The sequence below is a fragment of the Diaporthe amygdali genome, assembly GCF_026229845.1.
Source record: "Diaporthe amygdali strain CAA958 chromosome Unknown NODE_16_length_960263_cov_65_539585, whole genome shotgun sequence".
Lineage (NCBI taxonomy): Eukaryota > Fungi > Ascomycota > Sordariomycetes > Diaporthales > Diaporthaceae > Diaporthe > Diaporthe amygdali.
This window is the reverse complement of record NW_026517036.1, coordinates 420,163-438,296: the sequence shown is the minus strand read 5'-3', so window position 1 is coordinate 438,296 and position 18,134 is coordinate 420,163. Positions and strand designations below refer to the sequence as shown.

Genomic DNA, 18,134 nt, shown 5'->3' with positions numbered 1-18,134 from the left:
GCGGGTGACTCGAGTCTGGCGACGATCTCGGCTTCGAGTCCTGTGTTGCGCGAAAAAAAACCAGCAATCAGCATTCGTTCCCCATGCCCAGCGCGTTTGGCGCGTCAGACGCAAGTTCGAGCTGGTCCGCTGCCCAAGGATTCCCGTGCCTCGCACCCGAGGGGGCCTGCACGTTGCGCATCCCCGGCGGCTTGATGTTTTCTTTCCTCCTTTGTTGACTCGAGTTGCAAGGCGCAACACGCGCGCTACCGTTTGCGCCGGGGGCTCGTTGGTCCCAAGGGTCCCGACGCCATCTTTGGGAAGCTCTGTGGATGGCCCGAATGGATGAACTCACCTTACTCGATAGCTGCGATGCGATCGGTCAATTGATTGGCTGGGGGCTCTTTTGAGTTGAAGTACGGAGTAGCGAATGGGTGACCAAGGTGGAGTTTGCCTGAGAAGCTCGTCTGTTTTAGAGGATGAACTCGGGCCAGTCAGCTAGCGCGGGCAGCTGGGGAGGGGGAGCAATTGGCAGACAGGCACACAGGTAAGTCTAAGGTAGTTGGAAGGGGTGAGGGGGAGGGGCGAGGGGCGAGGGGCTTGTTCCGGGTCGACCACCCAAGGTGTGAGACGGGGAGGTACCCACGCAAGTGTGAAGATACGGTTTTATATGCTCTTCCTCCTCTGCTCTCCAAGATGTTTGCTGGACAACAGATCGTGACGAAATCGGCAGGGCTGAGGATCATCATCCATCTACTCTAGAAGGGAAGATGACGATTAAAGTATGAGAGGCGGTCAGGGCCAGCAACAGGGTTGGGCATCAAGCCGGACACGCCCCTCAAAGGCCCAGGACTCTCCGACACGCTTCCATCAACCCGATGCTCTCAGTCTCAACCACCACCGCACCCGCACGCACTGCGCTGCGCTGCACTGCACCGCAGCTCACCACACCTCACCACACCTCACTCACCAACAATGCCAGCCCTTGCGACGTACATAGTAGACACGGGCGGTCGGTCCTCCCCATCTCGAGCAGCCTCGGAACCCAAACCTGCTGCACCTGCAGCTACAGTAGCGCATCCATGGCTATATGACAGCTGGCAAAGTGTGGCAGACCAGATCAGGGGGGGCTTGGGTGCCCAGGGAGGTCTTACTATATATACCTAGGTGCTACGTAGAGGGCCTGAGATGCCACACAGGTGCTTCCGTGACCTCACCGACGGCATCTTCAAATTGAGATCCAGCTCCAGACGAGTACGACGCTATGTAGACTACATGTACCTCTGTACCTTTCTGGCCTGAGGCAGCTAGCCGTTCTGGTCTAGCTCCCCAGAGATGTGGACCCAAAGGGCTGGCCCGTGCCATCCCAGCGTCTTTTTTTTCGTAGCTCCGTCCTCAAAAATCTGAATTTCTGAGGCTCCAGTCCCTCCACGCCTTTTCCTTGTTCTTACCGTCTTGAACGGACAAACTCACAGCGTTCATTATGGCGGTTGTGGATTTGTCTGATCATGACATAGACCAGCTTTTGAGCTCTGCTGAGCTCTCGCTGGCCAGCAAGCCGACTGATCAGGCTGTTGCCACCAAGGACAGTCAGCAGAGCCTGACCCTCGCTCCCAAAGCACCAGCTGCCACAGGGTTGGTTGGCAAGGTCGGCAAGGAGGCCGGAAACAAGCAGCCTGAGCTGGCGCTTCGGGTCCCCCAGCTTAAGTCCAAGGACAAGAAGGTACGTGAATCTGTCACCTCCCATCCACTTCTCCTATGAGGAAATCTTATCCCAAACTCGAATGACGCGGCGACGAGACCCCGTTATGGGGGCAGATCCTGCAACATACATGATTTTCTTTGTTCATAGTTACTCTGAGGACAACTTCTCATCCCTGTGTGTCTTGCTTGTTATCTCCCGATCAGCTCGTTAACTGGATGAATAGGCAGTACCAGATAACGCGGGCGCCGCTTGGAACTACATGCCTCGCACCCAGATCGATGATCCCAAGGTGAAACGAGAATTCCAGTTGCTGCGAATGAGGGGCATTGTCGACAGGAAGAAGTTCTTCAAGAAGGATTCTCGCAAAGATCCTTTCCCGACGTTCTCTCAATTCGGAACTTTGATCGAAGGACCGCTTGAGCACCACAATGGACGACTGACCAGGAAGGAGAGGAAGCGCACTCTCGTCGAGGAGGTACTGGCCACCGGGGAGGCGGATGGAAAGTTCAAGGACCGATACGAGAAGATCCAGGAAAAGAAGATGAGCGGCAAGAAGGGCTATTACAAGAAGTTGATGGCAGCCAGGAGAAAGGGGCGCTGAGACCCAAAGGCGTGACCGCCAAAGTGTCTTGTCTTTTCCACGGCGAACACTTGACGGACGCAAACACTCACACAGCTGGGCATCGACCATCGCATATTGCATGGGTCTACCCACCCCCAGATTCGCAGAGCATGCACACCCATGCCAGCTTGGGCATCCGGCTGAAGCATGACGGCAGGCCAATAACCAGCCCGTGTGCATGGCGAGCTTGATCTCTTGTCAAATGATCAAGTAGCTTGACTCGAAGCGAAAAGGCGACTGCCTTCATACTGTGGTAGCAGCAGGAAGAAGCAGTCATGACCATTCTGGCCGAGAAGGAGGGACGTGATCTGGAAGCTCTAAACATCCCTCCGAAAAGGAGCTTGAGCGGACTTGGCCAATTCCTACATATCTTGTGATAGAAGCAAACAGAGAGCAGGAATCAGTTCAAAGGAATCAGTTCAACGAATTCAAACCCCGTGAAAAATCTCATACCATATCACGACTCCAGTAGCACTCACGTAAATGTCATTAGCTTCCCAGGCAATAGCAGATTTTCAATTGAGGTTTTGCCGATGCAGGGTTGGGGTTCACTATCGATACCCGCAGCTGAACACAAACTTTCTCAAGCTCGACGATCCACACCTTGCTTCCCCGGCCCAAGATCATGCAGAGATGAATGCGCCACCCGTATTACGGCCGTTGAGGGCCATTTTGCAGAGGCGGCTGGTATGGTTTTCCAAACGCGATCCGAATTGAAGCTCTCTGGGAATACTGACGTGATTGACTTAGCAACTTGTGCCCTCTCGCCCCATCCGAACACCTTACTACGTCCGAGCCTCCCAGCTCCGCCCTCAACTCCGCTGCAACTCCTCAATGTGCGTCAAAGTTGCGGGAGATATGGATGGGCAGAGAATATTCCGCTGATGATTATGCAGACCCAAAGACCAAACCTTCAAATCGGACAGCTCTGCCGAAGAGCCAGCGAAGGAACCATCCCAAGATACCCAAGCCTCGAGAACCGCAAGCCCGGCGGAAGAGGTCCAAGATGTCAACCCAGAAGAACACCTGGAACCTCCAGAGCGCCCAGAAGCCACGAAAGGCGAGATAGAGGTCCATCAGGCCGAGCCGGCCGATTTCGCCCAGGTGGTTCCTGGGGAACCTGTCGCGGAGTCTGAGGTCACAGTAATCGAGCCAACAAGCTTGAAAGAGGCCGCTCTGCCGAAATTCAATGACGCGTTGATCAAGTCCGCATTCAAGCGAGTCAAGGCTGCGAGCGCTGAGATCGAAGCCGGCATATCAGAAGTAGTAGCACGGCAGATCGAGGCTGCTGAGGCCGCTGCCACGAGCGAGACACAAGAAGAAATCCCAACCCCAGGGCCCGACCACGCATTCGTGAGGTCGAAGATGCAGGAAGTGGAGGCTTTGTCCTCACAGATACGAGTCGGCCTCCACGAGTTCGAGCAATTGGGCCTGCAAGCGGCACAGGAGGTTGAGACGATCCTTGAGAACCCAGCGGTCACTGCGAAAAGCGAGGGCGCGCTCCCAGATGAGATAGTGAAGGCTGCGGAAGAAGTGCGTGAAACGGAGGAAATCGGGGCAGGCGAGACGGAAACCTCTGAACTTGTGTTCTTGACTGCGACGGAAGCCCAGGAAATTGTTAACGAAAAGATCGCAACGGCCGAGCTCAACGAGGCACCATCACAACAGCCGACTCCCCAAAGCGACTCGAAGGCTACAGCTGCGAAAAAGCAGGGGAGGAAGTCAAAGCACGAAGGTCTCAACGCAGCAGTGGAGAAAGAACTGCGGAATCGGACAGAAGAAAGCGCCGCCAATTTGGTCGAGGCTGAGGATGACGTCCCAGACGAGCCGTCTCGTCTTCCGCGAAATGTACAAGCGTTCTATCTGCAGCCGCTCCGCCGGGAAGCGAAGTACAACTTGCCCTCTTGCAACCTTCAGCTGCGTTCATACAGCGTCCGGCCGCTGGAGTCATTCTGCGACTTCGCTCTGCGTGCGGCGTACTACCTGGGTCTGCCTGCTTACGGCCCGACACCACTACCTAAGATCATCCAGAGGTGGACGGTGCCCAAGTCCAGTTTCATCTTCAAGAAGTCGCAAGAGAACTTCGAGCGTATCACGCGCCGCAGGCTTATTCAGATCCGTGATGGACATCCAGAGACGGTGCAGATCTGGCTGGCCTTCTTGCAGAAACACCAACAGGCCGGTGTGGGTATGAAGGCCAATGTGTGGGAGTTCAGCAGCCTTGGTAAGTCTCACTATTTTGCATGCGCATCTTCGCCTGTTGATCGTGTACTGATATGAATGAACAGATGTCGCCAAAGAACTGGACCAGGCTTACGAGGAAGCCAAACCCATAATTGACAAGAAGTTCAACCTCTTGGGCCAGGACAGGGAGATCGCGACGGTCGAGAAGGTGGACGAGATCCTCACAAGTGAGAGGTACAAGCTGGCTGGAGGTCGGTAGATATAGTGTAAATGAGAAAATGTATTATACTTGTGATACAAAGCTTCGTGCAGAGCCGCAGTGGCAGACGTGTCTAAGATGGCTCAATATATAGCACGTGCCGTCAAAGTTACAATACTTCATGCAGCAAAATGATAGCCAGGTGCTAGGAGCATAAATTGTAGCATTTAGACGATCCTGGGGCCGAGTGCTGGCCTTTACATCGTAAGCGTGTTGCTCTGTAATGTCATATTGCACCGTTGAGGGCTCAGGTGAAATCTCAGCACCTTGCACCTGAATCTCAAGACTGCTCATGCGCCTAACACCACAGACAAGCTGCCACAACCACAGAACCCGATACATCTAATGCTCGCATGAGCGATTTCACAAAATAATGCTGTGCAGGAGGGCTGGAAGGACCTTGGCACTTGGGCCCATAGCGCGGGCTGCGGAAGTCGCATCATCCCACAACGTCTACCCACCCACACAATCATCATCACCACCAAGTCCTTACCAGCGCCGCGCAGCCACCACCACCACCACCACCACCACTACATCCTTTAAAGATGCTAGCCCAAGGGTGATCTTCTCCGGAATCCAGCCCACAGGCGTGCCGCACCTGGGCAACTACCTGGGGGCGCTGTCACAGTGGGCCACGCTGCAGAACGAAGCGGCGGCAGACAGCACCAACAGCACGCGGCTGCTGTTCTCGGTGGTGGACCTGCACGCCATCACGCTGCCGCAGGAGGCGTCGCAGCTGCGGGCGTGGCGGCGCGAGATGCTGGCCGCGCTGCTGGCCGTGGGGCTGGACCCGGCGCGCAGCACCATCTTCCACCAGTCGTCCGTGCCCGCGCACGCCGAGCTCATGTGGGTGCTGTCGTGCACCGCGTCCATGGGCTACCTGTCGCGCATGACGCAGTGGAAGAGCAAGATGTCCCTGCCGGAGGACACATCCGCCCTGCCGACAGATGACCGCGTCGGCGGTGGCGCCAACAAGGCCGCCGCCCTCAAGCTCGGCCTCTTCTCCTACCCCGTCCTCCAGGCCGCCGACATCCTCGTCCACCGCGCCACGCACGTGCCCGTCGGCGAGGACCAGCGGCAGCACCTCGAGTTCGCGCGCGAGTGCGCGACGGGCTTCAACCACGCGCACGGCGGCGGCGGCGGCGGCAACCCTGGCATACTCGTCCCGCCCGAGACGATTGTCAGCCCGGCACGGCGCGTCATGAGCCTGACGGACCCGACCAAGAAGATGAGCAAGTCGGACGCGAACCCGGCGAGCCGCGTGCTGATCACGGACGCGCCGGCCGAGATCCGGAAGAAGGTCATGCGCGCCGTGACGGACTCGCAGAGCGGGTCCGTCAGCTACGACCCGGAGTCCCGCCCCGGCGTGTCGAACCTGCTCGAGATCCTGGCCATCCTCGAGGGCGAGGAGAGGACGCCCGCCGAGGCGGCGGCGGGCTTCGCTGGCTCGCAGCACCCGCTCAAGGCGCTCAAGGAGAGGACGGCGGACGCGATCGTCGCCGAGCTGAGGGATGTCCGCGAGAGATACTTCGAGCTGATGGGTCATAATGATGGGAAGGAATTAGATGAGATCGAGGCTCGGGGGGCTGAGAAGGCCAGGGCGAGTGCGGATGTCACGATGAAGCTTGTCAAGGAGGCCGTGGGGCTCTAGAATTATGTATTGCGTGATGTAAGATATGTAAAAGTAGGCACACAACTCAGTTCAGCCAGCAAGCGATGGTTCTCTATCCCAATACATGTCCGAATCCATTCGAAGACGAGTGGCAGACATGGCCAAATGCCAGCTGCCGAATCTTTTTCCATCGATCTGGTCTGAGGGATACGTCCGCTGCTCATAGCCTCGAAAATTCGCATGAGATTTGAGCCTTGCACGCAAATATTACTAGTCGGTGTCGTTTGCATGCTACTTTGTGAGGTATCTATGATTTGCATCTCATTCGCCCCCATCTATTTTGAATTCAGTTCTTCTCGAGGATTACGGTTCACATGTCAACAGCATGTTAAGTTCAAGACGCATACGCAAAACTTGACCCCCTCGATGCCAGCCAGAAGTCCCTCACAACGGTGTTTGTTTGCCGCGCTCCTCTCAGGCTGTATGGACAGATTAGCACGTTGCTTCCCTGACGACCGACAAATATCAAGCCTGGTAGTGATTAAACCTACTTCGTGATCTTCTTGAGGAACATCGACTTGTCCTCAGCCGTCACCTTGGTGCTGGGGAACGCCGGGTCCATCAGAGCCGCCTCGAGCCACTGTTTCGACCGAGGATGCTGGACGACAAGCCTCTTCAGGGGGTCACTCAGCTTGTCCAGCTCGCTGCGCGAGGCATTGCCGCCGATGTTCTGCACAAGTGACCGCGTCAGGAGAGGTCCGAGGTGTTCCAGGGCGTTGCTAAAACCGGCTTGCACTGAAGGGTCGTCACTCTTGATGGCAACGAAGGCGGACTTTGTTGTTGATTAGCTGCGATCTTGAACATTATGACGGGCAGACTGCGAGGGCACACTTGAAAGCACTCACCCAGAAGTCGCAGGCACTACCCTTGGGCAGGGGCTCTTTGCCGTCCAATACCCTTAAGGCAAACATGAAGAAGAATTCAAGATCACTGGTCGGTTGAAGCTGCAGAAGAGCTTCAGGGTATCGTGACATGACACGATTCAAAAAGTCGATACCATTTTGCGTCAGATCAGGGTCGCTATCGGGTTCTTCTGACAGTCAATAATCTACAGATCCACTTTGGTCGTCGGATTCGTGGCTTACCTGATATCGCCTTCAACAAACCAAGTACCCATGGTAACAAAGCAGAGAGGCACTCGAGGACCTGTGTCCTGGGCCTGTTGCTCAAAGAACTTACGAATGAGCACATAGTGCTGATCATGGTGCCTATTCTGGGGCTGCTGGGGCCGTTTTGTGTGAAGAATTGGATGACCAGCGCTGGGGGGAAGACGAAAGGGCCAGCTTCTGTCTCGGAAAAGCCCGCTCGGAAAATGTTGCAGATTGTCTCTGCAACCTCGCCACTATGACCGAAGGTCTGGTGTATTTGGCTCACCATAGTCACGATGTGGTTTTGGATGCCAAGAAGGCGCTCATTACTGGTCTGAGGTGCCTTGCCATCCTCGGTATCTAGTTCGATAGGCGCTTCAGAGAGGCTCTGCAAGCCCTTGGCCATGCTCGCTATGCTCCTCAGAACCCTCTCTGCGATGATGAGAGCAGCTTCATCCACGGACGTTGGCGCATTCTTCTGCGACATAATATCTGCTCGAAGCCTGGTCTCAACCCATGACTTCATGTCTGAGTCGTTCGCCAATTGTGGATGCTCTTTCAGGCGAAGGCAGTGCTGGGTATCGTTGTTGAGTAACGAAATGAGTTCCTCAAGGTAGCCCATTCTTCGCTCCTCTTCCGGGATAGCTTGGACAATGGAAGCAATTCCAGTCATAATTCTCTCTTCGGCAATCGAGTCGATTCCTAGACCGTGAATGCGACGATAATGTTGAAGAAAGCCTTCGACATGATCCTTGAGCAAGGATCGGCAGGAAGAACAGAGGGTCATGATGGACTTTGAGGAAGAGCCTCCAAGTGCTCCATCCTCACCAACAACATTGAATAAGAGTTCGAGAGCTGCAGGGAGGTACTGCTGGTGACGTTCGAAGAAATCGGAGAATCGCTCGATTGTAGACAAGCTTGTCTGCAACAGGCGAGGTGGTATTGCTGCCCGGGCAGGACCTGGGCCCACGAGTTGGAACAGCTCAGAGGAGAAGACCTTGTGCAGGTCTTGATCACAGTCTCCACTGTCTCCTATGCAGTCGCTGATCGCCCCGAGACAGAAGAGAGAGGCCTCGATCTGAGCCCATTCCCGAGCGGGAAGGGCTCGGAGAAGCAAATCAACGAATGTGCTCACGAGGGACTTTCCCTTCAGAGTCCAGGCCGCCAGCAAGAAATCAGCGACATCCTTCCTAGCCTCGACCCAGCCAGCTCGATCATTGGAGTCCATTTCGGTCCATTCAGAGTGGTCAACGAGCTGGATTTTGCCGTAGCAGTGTGAAATAGCATCATTGACTTGGCTCATGGCGAACGGTAACCAGCTGTAGGCCGCCTGCTCTTCCATGTAGACCGTATCTGTCAGGGTTTCAACAAATGTGGCCCAGAACTCAAGGGCGGAAACAAAGATCTTGTCTTCCCCAACCAGAATGCCCCTGCAGTTGAGGAGGCCGCAAAGTCTTTGAAGCATCCTATGCGATCGCTCATCCGTGCCCTCCATAAGGGTCAGAACTTTTGCGTCCCCGAAAGCGATCATCAGAATTCCGTACTGCGTGAAAGCAAAGTCGAAGTCACCGGAAGAGAGTTGCATATAGCGATCCCTAGACCAGTCGCTCTCAAACAAGGCAAAGAGGGCCTCGTAGTGCTCATCTCTGAGGAAGCCGGAATAGTTCTGAAGAATGTCGATGAAAAGCTCCATCGTTGTCTCGGTCAGCTCATCCGTTTGGATGCACTCTAGTGCCGGGATGATGAGATTGCGGAGTGGCTTCGTCAGCGTGTCATCGGACGAGGGAAGCCGTTGTTCGTAGAGTATCCAAGACTATGTGAATGTTAGCAGCCTGAAACCACAAAGGCTCGTAAAAGCGGGAAAACCCTTGTGATGCTCGCTTCCCTATGTCGCAACACTTACTTGCAAACATTTAATTGTTTCTTCTCGGATCCTCACGCCACTGGGAGACGTGATGGAAAGCCCACAGGCCAAAAGGGCTGTTACATCTTCCGAGTTCTGGGCAAGGCTTTCATGCACTGCTAAGCTACACCAAATCAGCCAATGTCAACTGTCACGCAGGGAGCGGCGGCCTACTATTTCTGAGACTTCATCTCAGTCTTTGCGATTTCCTCAACGAAAACTGTGATGAACCAGATAGCAGCCATCAACCTTGTCTCATCAAGGCCGGCGAGCAAGGCCGAAGCAGGAGCGTTCTTAGCCTCGTCCCTGGGCACCGCACGGCCAGCGTCGAAGCAGTAGAGCAGGTGGTGCACGCATCCCGGCCAAAGATGCGGAAAGTGGATAAAAAAGGTGACGAGGGCGGAGGCGAGCTTGCGAATGACGAGGGCGCCGCTGTCGTCGGCTAGGGAGCGCACGAGCCAGCCAATTAGGCTCTGGAGGAGTTGTCTTGCGTCGTCCTCGGCCAGAGACGAGCTCTCGGTGTTGAGCTTGATGATGATGGTGAGGGCGCCGAAGAACTTGACTTGGTCGTCAGGGCGCTCCAGCATTCCGTGGGCGAACTGCCACCCGAGCTGTGAGCGCTGGAGCCGTTGGAGCGCGTCTTGGGTCCTTGCGATGACCTCAGGCGGCGCCGGCCGGTAGAGCGCCAGTACCAACTGCAAGGAGTAAGCATTTGGTTTGTTTGATGCTTTAAAAACTGCGGGGAACTCATACTCACCGACTCGGCCTCGTCCAGATTTGATGGCAGTGGTAGAGGGTCCATCTTGCTGTGCAGTCAACATGGCGACACGGCAAGCAGCCCCGGCCAAAAGATTGTCTCAGGCTGCGCACCGCACCGTTCAGACGGACGGCGGTGCGACAGAAGTGCAACCCGTACACGGTAGAAACGCACACGGTGGGGTGGTGGGGTTCTTGTGAGACGGAGAGGGCGGGGACTGTTCTGGAGTTATCTTGTTCAGTGGGATGGCTCATCCATACTGGTAACCGTAAGAGATGTCGAGAATATCACCTGGCTCCTGGATGTAAATCGATCGCAGTGAGGCATGAGGAGATAGATACCTGCCTTCAAGTACATAGGGAGCACGACTCATATGTAGACGCGCCGTTTGTCCTGCGGTGGGGCAAGTTTTGGAAAACGCACTCATTTATCGATAAGGGGCCTCGCAGCTTCTTTCACAGACAATGCCCTGGCCTGCATGTACCCAGCCCTTTGGCCTTGCAAAAGGATGGGAGATACAGCGAATACTCTGTGATTTCTGGAGTAGTTCCTGACTCCGTATTTCTCGTGGCTCATTCTTGCCTACAACAAAGACCTACTAAGTAGAGAGCGTAGACTGTGATTCGATATGTCCAGTCTGAGCTCCAGAACGCTATGGCAGTGTAAATGTAACATTCTCTACCCGAGGAACAGACGTATATAAGCGCAAGCTTTTGCCGAAGCAACTCATGAATTGATTGGACTCGCAGAGACCCAGAGGCTGAAAAGAGACAAATGGCGCACTACAGACCAACCTGTCAGGAATCAAGATGGCGAGCCCACGCCATGATTGCTTGCTCGACGTGACCAGTTCGCACATATGCGCACTTGGTCAACGTCAACTTCCTCAGACCTGCGACTAGCCTCGCTTAGCCATTGGGTGACCTTCCGCTCGGAATTTTTCTCGTGCCCTTGAATGGTAAGCCATCGAAGACCTCAACATGCCGAGGCTGGGATCTTGGTGGTTCGTGTTAGTCCCTGATAATTTAGCCCGCCTGTAGGGTGCCCTGAAGCTTGCCAAATACAGCAGGAGAGCTTGTGTGGGCCACACTCGATTGGCGACTCAGGGACCCAGAGGGAGGTGGGAGGTGGGGGTGTCCACCTGCCCGTTGTTATACGTCTTCCCCTCCACCTTCCCCTCCATCTACGCCATCTCTTTATCCGTCCTTGTTGCTTGCCCTCCTTCTGTCCCGCCCATGTTACTATCCTCCCCCAGGCTATTCTTTGCTCCTTTCACGGCGAAGTCAGTCGCTTTCCAGCTCCAGCCAGCTGCCCACAAATTCAAAGGCCTTATCTCTCGCTCCAGGTTTCACCCTGGGACGGTATCCCTCTTCCCAAAGGTCAGCTACAGCTCCAGCTCTGTCGCCACCGAGATGGAGACCGTCGACACCAGCTCCCAGCTCTCCGAGCTACGTAGGCTCATGAGGGAGCGCAAGCTGGACATATACAGTCAGTCCACAAATTCGACCCCCCGGGAACCGTCCAATGAAGTCAATTCTAAGAATGCTCCTCCATAGTTGTTCCCTCCGAAGACAGCCACTCGTCCGAGTATATTGCACCCTGCGACGAGAGGAGAAAGTTCATCTGTGGCTTCAGTGGCTCAGCAGGATGTGCCGTCATCACACACGACAAGGCCGCCCTGGCAACCGACGGTCGATACTTCAACCAAGCGACGAAACAGCTGGACAACAACTGGACTCTCCTGAAGCAAGGCTTACAGGACGTGCCCACGTGGCAGGAGTGGTCTGCGGACCAGTCCTCCGACGGGAAGGTTGTCGGCGTAGACCCAACCTTGCTCACGAGTTCGACCGCTGAGAAGCTGGCCGAGAGTATCAAGAAGAAGGGAGGCTTGGACCTTGCCGCCGTCACGGAGAACCTCGTGGATATCATTTGGGCTGGTGCCAAGCCCTCGCGTCCGAATGAGCCTGTCAAGTTGTTGCATCAGAAGTATGCTGGCAAAGACACCAAAACAAAGCTCGAGGAGCTGCGCAAAGAGCTCAAGAAGAAGAATCTGGAGTGCTTCGTCGTGTCAATGCTGGATGAGATTGCTTGGCTGTTCAACCTGCGCGGCAATGACATCCCATATAACCCCGTTTTCTTTTCCTATGCCATGGTTACGGCTGATGAAGCCACACTGTATATCGACTCGGCCAAGCTCGACGGAGAGAGCCACGCATACCTGGCCGAGTCCGGAGTCACAGTCAAGCCCTACGACAGCCTCTTCGACGACGCAAGGGCGCTAGGCAAGACGGTTTTAGCAAACGGTAACAGCACGGCCACTAATGGTGACGAGGCAGCAGAAAGTAAGAAATTTGCCATCTCCACGAAAGGCTCATGGGCGTTGAAGCTGGCATTGGGGGGTGACGACGTTGTCGAAGAGATTAGGAGTCCCGTCGGCGATGCCAAGGCCGTGAAAAACGAGACGGAGTTGGAGGGCATGCGGCAGTGCCACATCAGAGACGGCGCTGCGCTGACTGCCTACTTTGCGTGGCTGGAAGACCAGTTGGTCAACAAGAAAGCCACGCTAGACGAGGTGACAGCGGCTGACAAGCTGGAGGAGCTTCGTTCAAAGCAGAAGGACTTTGTCGGATTATCATTTCCCACGATATCCTCGACGGGGCCCAAGTAAGTCTAATCAAAGCCGACCATGAGTTGGTGTTGCTAATTTGACACCCACCAGTGCGGCGGTTATACACTACCAACCCGAGAGAGGCAGCTGTTCGATCATCGACCCGAACGCTATATACTTGTGTGATTCCGGAGCACAGTTTCTCGACGGCACAACGGACACGACTCGAACTCTGCATTTCGGTACGCCGACGGAAAAGGAGCGCCAGACAAACACGCTAGTTCTCAAGGGAAACATCGCCTTAGACAGAGCCATATTCCCTAAGGGTGTGACAGGTTTTGCTCTTGATAGCCTGGCACGCCAATTCCTCTGGGTAAGACCACCCCTTAGCTGTTCGCTCAAGTTTATGAAACTGATACACTGCCTATAGAAAGAGGGTCTGGACTACCGCCACGGCACCGGCCACGGTGTAGGCTCTTATTTGAACGTGCACGAAGGGCCTATAGGTATAGGAACTAGGAAGCAATACTCCGAGGTCTTTATGGCTGCTGGAAACGTGACGTCGATCGAGCCAGGCTACTACGAAGACGGCAAGTTTGGGATTCGCATCGAGAACATCGCCATCGTGAAGGAGGTGAAGACGACAAATCAATTCGGGGACAGGCCGTTCCTTGGTTTCGAGCACGTGACAATGACACCCTACTGCCGGAATTTGATCGACGTCAACCTCCTGACAGAAGAAGAGAAGCAGTGGCTGAACGACCACAATAAGGAGATATACGAGAAAACCAAAGCCTTCTTCAAGGATGACGAGCTTACGTTAGCCTGGCTGAAGAGAGAGACAGCACCGTTCTAGGAAGACGGAACTGGCTGCAAGCGCCTGCGGATGTGTTCATGAAGGACACGCCTTGTACGGGGGAGTAAAATGATAAGCCTCTCGCTACGCCCACACTTCTACAGCAGCCTGCTGGCGCCTTCTTGGATAATGTATCATCAATGCCTGGGCCCATCCCATAGCACCATCCTCCGAGGCGGTCTTGGGTTACCGTGGGACAAGCTGGCCTAGGGTGCATTGTTGCCCTTATGGCAGCATCCTCGAGCCGGCCCATATCAACAGAGTTGGGGCTCGAGGCATGAGGAAAGCAGCGGTCGATTCAGCGTTGAGGTTGATGCGATGTATATTATGGTACTGTGCATAGATAGCCTCTAAAAGTGCATGAATGCAGCGAGCGCAAAGGTGGTACCAAAGGCCAACTTGAAAGTAGGGTTCTTTTGGAGTGCCGAAAGGACACGTGAGGACTCTATGCGCTGCCGGATCCTGAGCAAGCCGAGCAGATCGACACCCCATCGTGAAGCCACCTGCGGTAATCTGTTACAAGGCGGGAACTATGAAGGAGACCAACACATGTCTCTCATTCCACGTCGGGGAGTGACATACCTGCACAGAAACAATCGCGAGCCCCGTGAGCAAGACCAGTGTTTTCGAGAAGACACTGACGACCAGGCCAGCCAGGAAACCTGTAGCAGGGGGCGTCAGTCATCCAAACATCGCCCATCACATCCCATCATCACATTGGCCCGCGCCGACACAACCACCCAAGACGGGGCACCACCTACCTGCAAGACTTCCCCCTGAGAGCTGCCTGATCACCTCTGGGTTCAACCACTCCTCTGACTCGTTTACAGTCCCCGAGGTAACAGGCGAGCTCCTGCGCGGGGCCGGTACGGCGTCGAGGCGCATGGGGTGTCGTTGTCGTTGGCGGTGGGCAAGGAAGAGGCCTGTTGACAGGCCTAGAGTGAGAGGAGCGGCGGAGCGGCGGAGGGCGCCGCGGCAGAGGGCTGCTGTTGCCATTTTCTTTATTATGTAGAATTAGCCCTTTGGAACTAGGGTAAGAGATTGAGGAGAGATTGTATGAATTGACTGGATAGCTCGGGAGAATTGCTTATTCTTGTCGACGTGAGCACGGCGATGTTTAAGTGGCAGCAGCTGGGTAGTGACGTAGTTCAGTGCTAGTGAGTGAGTGGGCTTCCAGCGTGGCTACACTGTGGGTGAGCTCTCAGGAGTTCAGGGGGAGGTTCGAGTGCTTATGTAAGTGGCCAATTTGCATGTAAGGTTGTAAACTGACGGCCAAGTTCAGTGTAAGATCCCATCACCAACTTCCATACAGAACAACGAGGATTGGAAAGTCAATTGAAGATTTACTAATTATATCAAATAGTCTCGTAGAAGTGGTCGATTTGTTTGCGTGCCCGGGCATCCAGAATAGGTCAACTGCTCCCTAGGGTTGACCACTCTATGTGCTCGGCTACCTATACATTGCCGCTTGAGCAAGTGCCTACTGTAGCATTGTTGGGAAAGATTGTGATGAACTGGGATTGAGGCTTTTGAGGCAGCTTAAAATGTCGAACGGACGTCTATTTCATCCTCATGCAACCGACTGATACTCGCTCCGATGTTTTTGGTAGCAGCCACCGACGTCCCTAAGTTAACCGCCTCCAAAACAGACCTCCCCGAGTGACTAGCCTTTCCAAAAAGAAACATGTCGTTTTGAATTGGTTCATTATCAACCAAGCTCCAGAATGCCAACCTGACTCATACTGACTTTCCACGACCTTGAAAGGCGTGACGTTGGGAACAGGCCAGAAACAAGACCATGCTCGCTCTCAACACAGGCAGGCTCAAGGCACAAGCGGGCGTCATTTCCCACAAGGACTGCCATTCACTTACCACCAGACAACTCCCTCGCACACTTGAAAATGGTCATATATTTTACTGCAAACAAATTCATTGGTCGAGGCATCGATAGAGATGTCCAGCCAATCTGCTCACTCTCGGACACTCCTGAATTGAGCTGTTTGCCATTGTCCATTTACTTTTGTCCATTGTGGGAAGTGGCAGGCTGGGTCTTCGTCGCCTTCCTCGCCCCCTGGTTGGCTCGCTCCAGCAAGATGTCGAAGGGAAATATTCACTACAATGGCTTTCATCCCATTGTTTGCAACTTTTTGCGCCCACGCCGTCTTGAACCTCGATCGCATCCCCCTCCACCCCTCCAACCTGTATCATTTATAAGCGCTCATCTCTTCCTCTGACTGTCTTTTTGACCTCTCTTTCGTCCCCAGCCCCCAACTTTACTCTGAACCATCGTTAACTATCAATCTCTCGACTTCTTTTCCTTCCTTGATCACCAAATTTTGACTATCATCTCACTGCTCATAGCAATCAGTCTTGTGCTTCTCTGCTGGACAGAGTATTTCAATCAGCTGCTTGGTTCATATCAATTCAAACCAACATATTCATTCCCGGGGGAGCATCCCACTTGAAAATGGCGCCCTGCGACTCCCAGTCATCCACTCAGCCCAAGCCAGTCGTTGAGATCAAACTCGAGATCAAGCGTCCCGATGGCCAGGTCCAGAATGGTGAGCCCCTAGCCACTTGGCGTTTCTCAAGTCTACTTAGAGCTTCAGTATCTGACCTTCTCACCAGACACACTTCGCCTGTACAGCAATGACAGGATGCGAATTGGCCGTGACAAAGATCACAAGTAAGTTGAGTTGCGTCAATTGCGAGCGAAAACTTACTGAATGGCGCTAGTGACTTTGTCATCGACGCCCCCTTTGTGTCTCGCAAGCAACTTGAATTCTATACAGTTGTCTTCGACGAGGAACACTACCCCATGGTCTATGTCAGAGACCGCGAGTCCACTTCTGGAACCTATGTCAACGACAGACTCATCGGCGGCCGCGAAGACGGAGACTCGAAGAATAAGGTTACCCCTGGAAGAATTCTCCGCCATAGCGACATAGTCAGCATTGGACCCGACGTGACTTTCGAAATCGTCCACCCTTTCATTCCGAGGCTGAAACTAAACACTGTTCAGGCCCAAGAAGTCCTCGTAAGTCTTAACCTTCACTTCTGAGAAATCTTTCTTGACAATTTTCAAGTCGTTTCACGACAAATACGCTGTCACGAACTTTACAATCGGAAGTGGCGCTTCGGCCCAAGTTCACCTCGCTATTGACCAGGAAACGAGCGACTATGTTGTCTGCAAGGTCTATGATCTGGAGTCACTGCGCCTGAGAGGTCGTGAGAGTGTCATCCAGAGACTCGTTCAGGAGACACATGTCAGAAGCCAGATTGAGCATGTAAGTGATCCCTTTTCAATTCATGCGCTTTGAGAAATTCACTGACACAGAGTCCAGCCAAACCTGGCGTCTTTCCGCGGTGCTTACAAGAGTCACTCGAATCTATATGTCTTCGAGGATCTAGCCACCGGTGGAGACTTGTTCACGCTTACGGAGCGCGGCCGCTCTACTCTGAGCGAGGTTGAGGTACGATGGTTGATCCGCCAAGTCATGACTGGCGCTGGCTACATGCACACCAAGGGACTCGTGCACCGGGACCTGAAGCTCGAGAACGTTCTCTGTGCCATCAGCCCACAGGCTTCGCACCGAATTGTCATCACAGATTTCGGCCACACCTGTTTGGTTGGCGATAGAAGCACGACTAGTAATGTTGGCACTCCAGGCTGGCAAGCTCCGTAGGTACCTTATTGATAATACCAACGCAAGACACTAGACTAACCATTTACCAGGGAGATAATCAGCCCGAACTGCCACGCGGGCCCACCTGCCGACATCTGGAGCATCGGCGTCCTGGCCATCTACCTCCTCTGCGGAAGCACGAAGTGCGAATCGGTTGACCTCCTGGAGGCCTTCGCAGAGAACTACGCGCTCTTCCCGCAGCGCAACATCAACGAGCCAACCAACGAGCTTGGAAAAGTCTTCGACGAGGTTGCCATGATCCGTTCCAATGTCACCATCTCCAAAGCCGGGAAGGGCTTCATCCGCCGCTGCTTCCAGGCCAGGCCGGAGAGGAGGCTCACCGCCGCAGCGGCCCTCAAGCACCCGTGGCTGTGCGGCTCTGACGAAGAGACGGAGGCTTTCAAGAAGCTCGAGAAGGACACGACTCACTGGTGGGAGCCTCGGACCGTCACCCCAAAGGCCTGCGAGGACCTGAACGAGACGGTTGCCAACAAGCCTGAGGACGGAGCTCTGGACCAGTTGGTGTCACCTTTCTTCCCTTGCAAGCTAGTGGTTTGAGTTCACGCGTCGAGGTGTGTGAAGGGTAGCTAGGTACTAACTCTATTGCAATTTCATGTGCCTTAAGGGGCATGCCCTTCCTGTGGAACCAGACTCTCTTTGATCATTTCGTGCCCAGTGAACATGGTTTTGTCACATACTTGACTGTCACCTAGAACCGGATAGTCTTTCAGTGAGCTCTCACTAATCTGATCTCATCGTGCAGTATTTATAGTTTCGCGACGTTGTTTACTTTGAGCATTGGTGGCTTCAAACTT

At 54.2% G+C, this 18,134-nt stretch overlaps 6 protein-coding genes across 6 annotated transcripts; 4 read left to right on the top strand and 2 right to left on the bottom strand.

The window, feature by feature from the left end:
• Positions 1-1,462: 1,462 nt before the first annotated feature.
• On the top strand, positions 1,463-2,285 carry J7T55_007398 (rrna-processing protein fcf2; the record flags this gene model as incomplete). The annotated part of the gene is made up of 2 exons (XM_053144156.1): positions 1,463-1,702; positions 1,908-2,285. The coding sequence occupies 2 exons, from the start codon at positions 1,463-1,465 to the stop codon at positions 2,283-2,285; spliced, it is 618 nt and encodes a 205-aa protein (XP_052993088.1).
• Positions 2,286-2,939: 654 nt separating this feature from the next.
• Positions 2,940-6,400, top strand: J7T55_007397 (uncharacterized protein; the record flags this gene model as incomplete). Its single annotated transcript, XM_053144155.1, has 5 exons — positions 2,940-2,993; positions 3,057-3,142; positions 3,203-4,530; positions 4,595-4,741; positions 5,169-6,400. 5 exons carry the CDS (start codon positions 2,940-2,942, stop codon positions 6,398-6,400), a joined length of 2,847 nt encoding a protein of 948 aa, XP_052993087.1.
• A 355-nt stretch (positions 6,401-6,755) lies between these two features.
• On the bottom strand, positions 6,756-10,214 carry J7T55_007396 (uncharacterized protein; the record flags this gene model as incomplete). Its single annotated transcript, XM_053144154.1, has 8 exons — positions 6,756-6,840; positions 6,913-7,193; positions 7,267-7,454; positions 7,507-7,516; positions 7,601-9,322; positions 9,413-9,536; positions 9,587-10,107; positions 10,170-10,214. 8 exons carry the CDS (start codon positions 10,212-10,214, stop codon positions 6,756-6,758), a joined length of 2,976 nt encoding a protein of 991 aa, XP_052993086.1.
• A 1,190-nt stretch (positions 10,215-11,404) lies between these two features.
• J7T55_007395 (uncharacterized protein) lies at positions 11,405-13,633 on the top strand (the record flags this gene model as incomplete). Its single annotated transcript, XM_053144153.1, has 4 exons — positions 11,405-11,657; positions 11,726-12,833; positions 12,889-13,150; positions 13,208-13,633. 4 exons carry the CDS (start codon positions 11,405-11,407, stop codon positions 13,631-13,633), a joined length of 2,049 nt encoding a protein of 682 aa, XP_052993085.1.
• A 350-nt stretch (positions 13,634-13,983) lies between these two features.
• On the bottom strand, positions 13,984-14,629 carry J7T55_007394 (uncharacterized protein; the record flags this gene model as incomplete). Its single annotated transcript, XM_053144152.1, has 3 exons — positions 13,984-14,136; positions 14,216-14,295; positions 14,395-14,629. The coding sequence occupies 3 exons, from the start codon at positions 14,627-14,629 to the stop codon at positions 13,984-13,986; spliced, it is 468 nt and encodes a 155-aa protein (XP_052993084.1).
• A 1,471-nt stretch (positions 14,630-16,100) lies between these two features.
• J7T55_007393 (meiosis-specific serine threonine-protein kinase mek1) lies at positions 16,101-17,877 on the top strand (the record flags this gene model as incomplete). The annotated part of the gene is made up of 6 exons (XM_053144151.1): positions 16,101-16,194; positions 16,262-16,319; positions 16,370-16,670; positions 16,720-16,920; positions 16,978-17,315; positions 17,370-17,877. The coding sequence occupies 6 exons, from the start codon at positions 16,101-16,103 to the stop codon at positions 17,875-17,877; spliced, it is 1,500 nt and encodes a 499-aa protein (XP_052993083.1).
• Between the last annotated feature and the right edge of the window lie 257 nt (positions 17,878-18,134).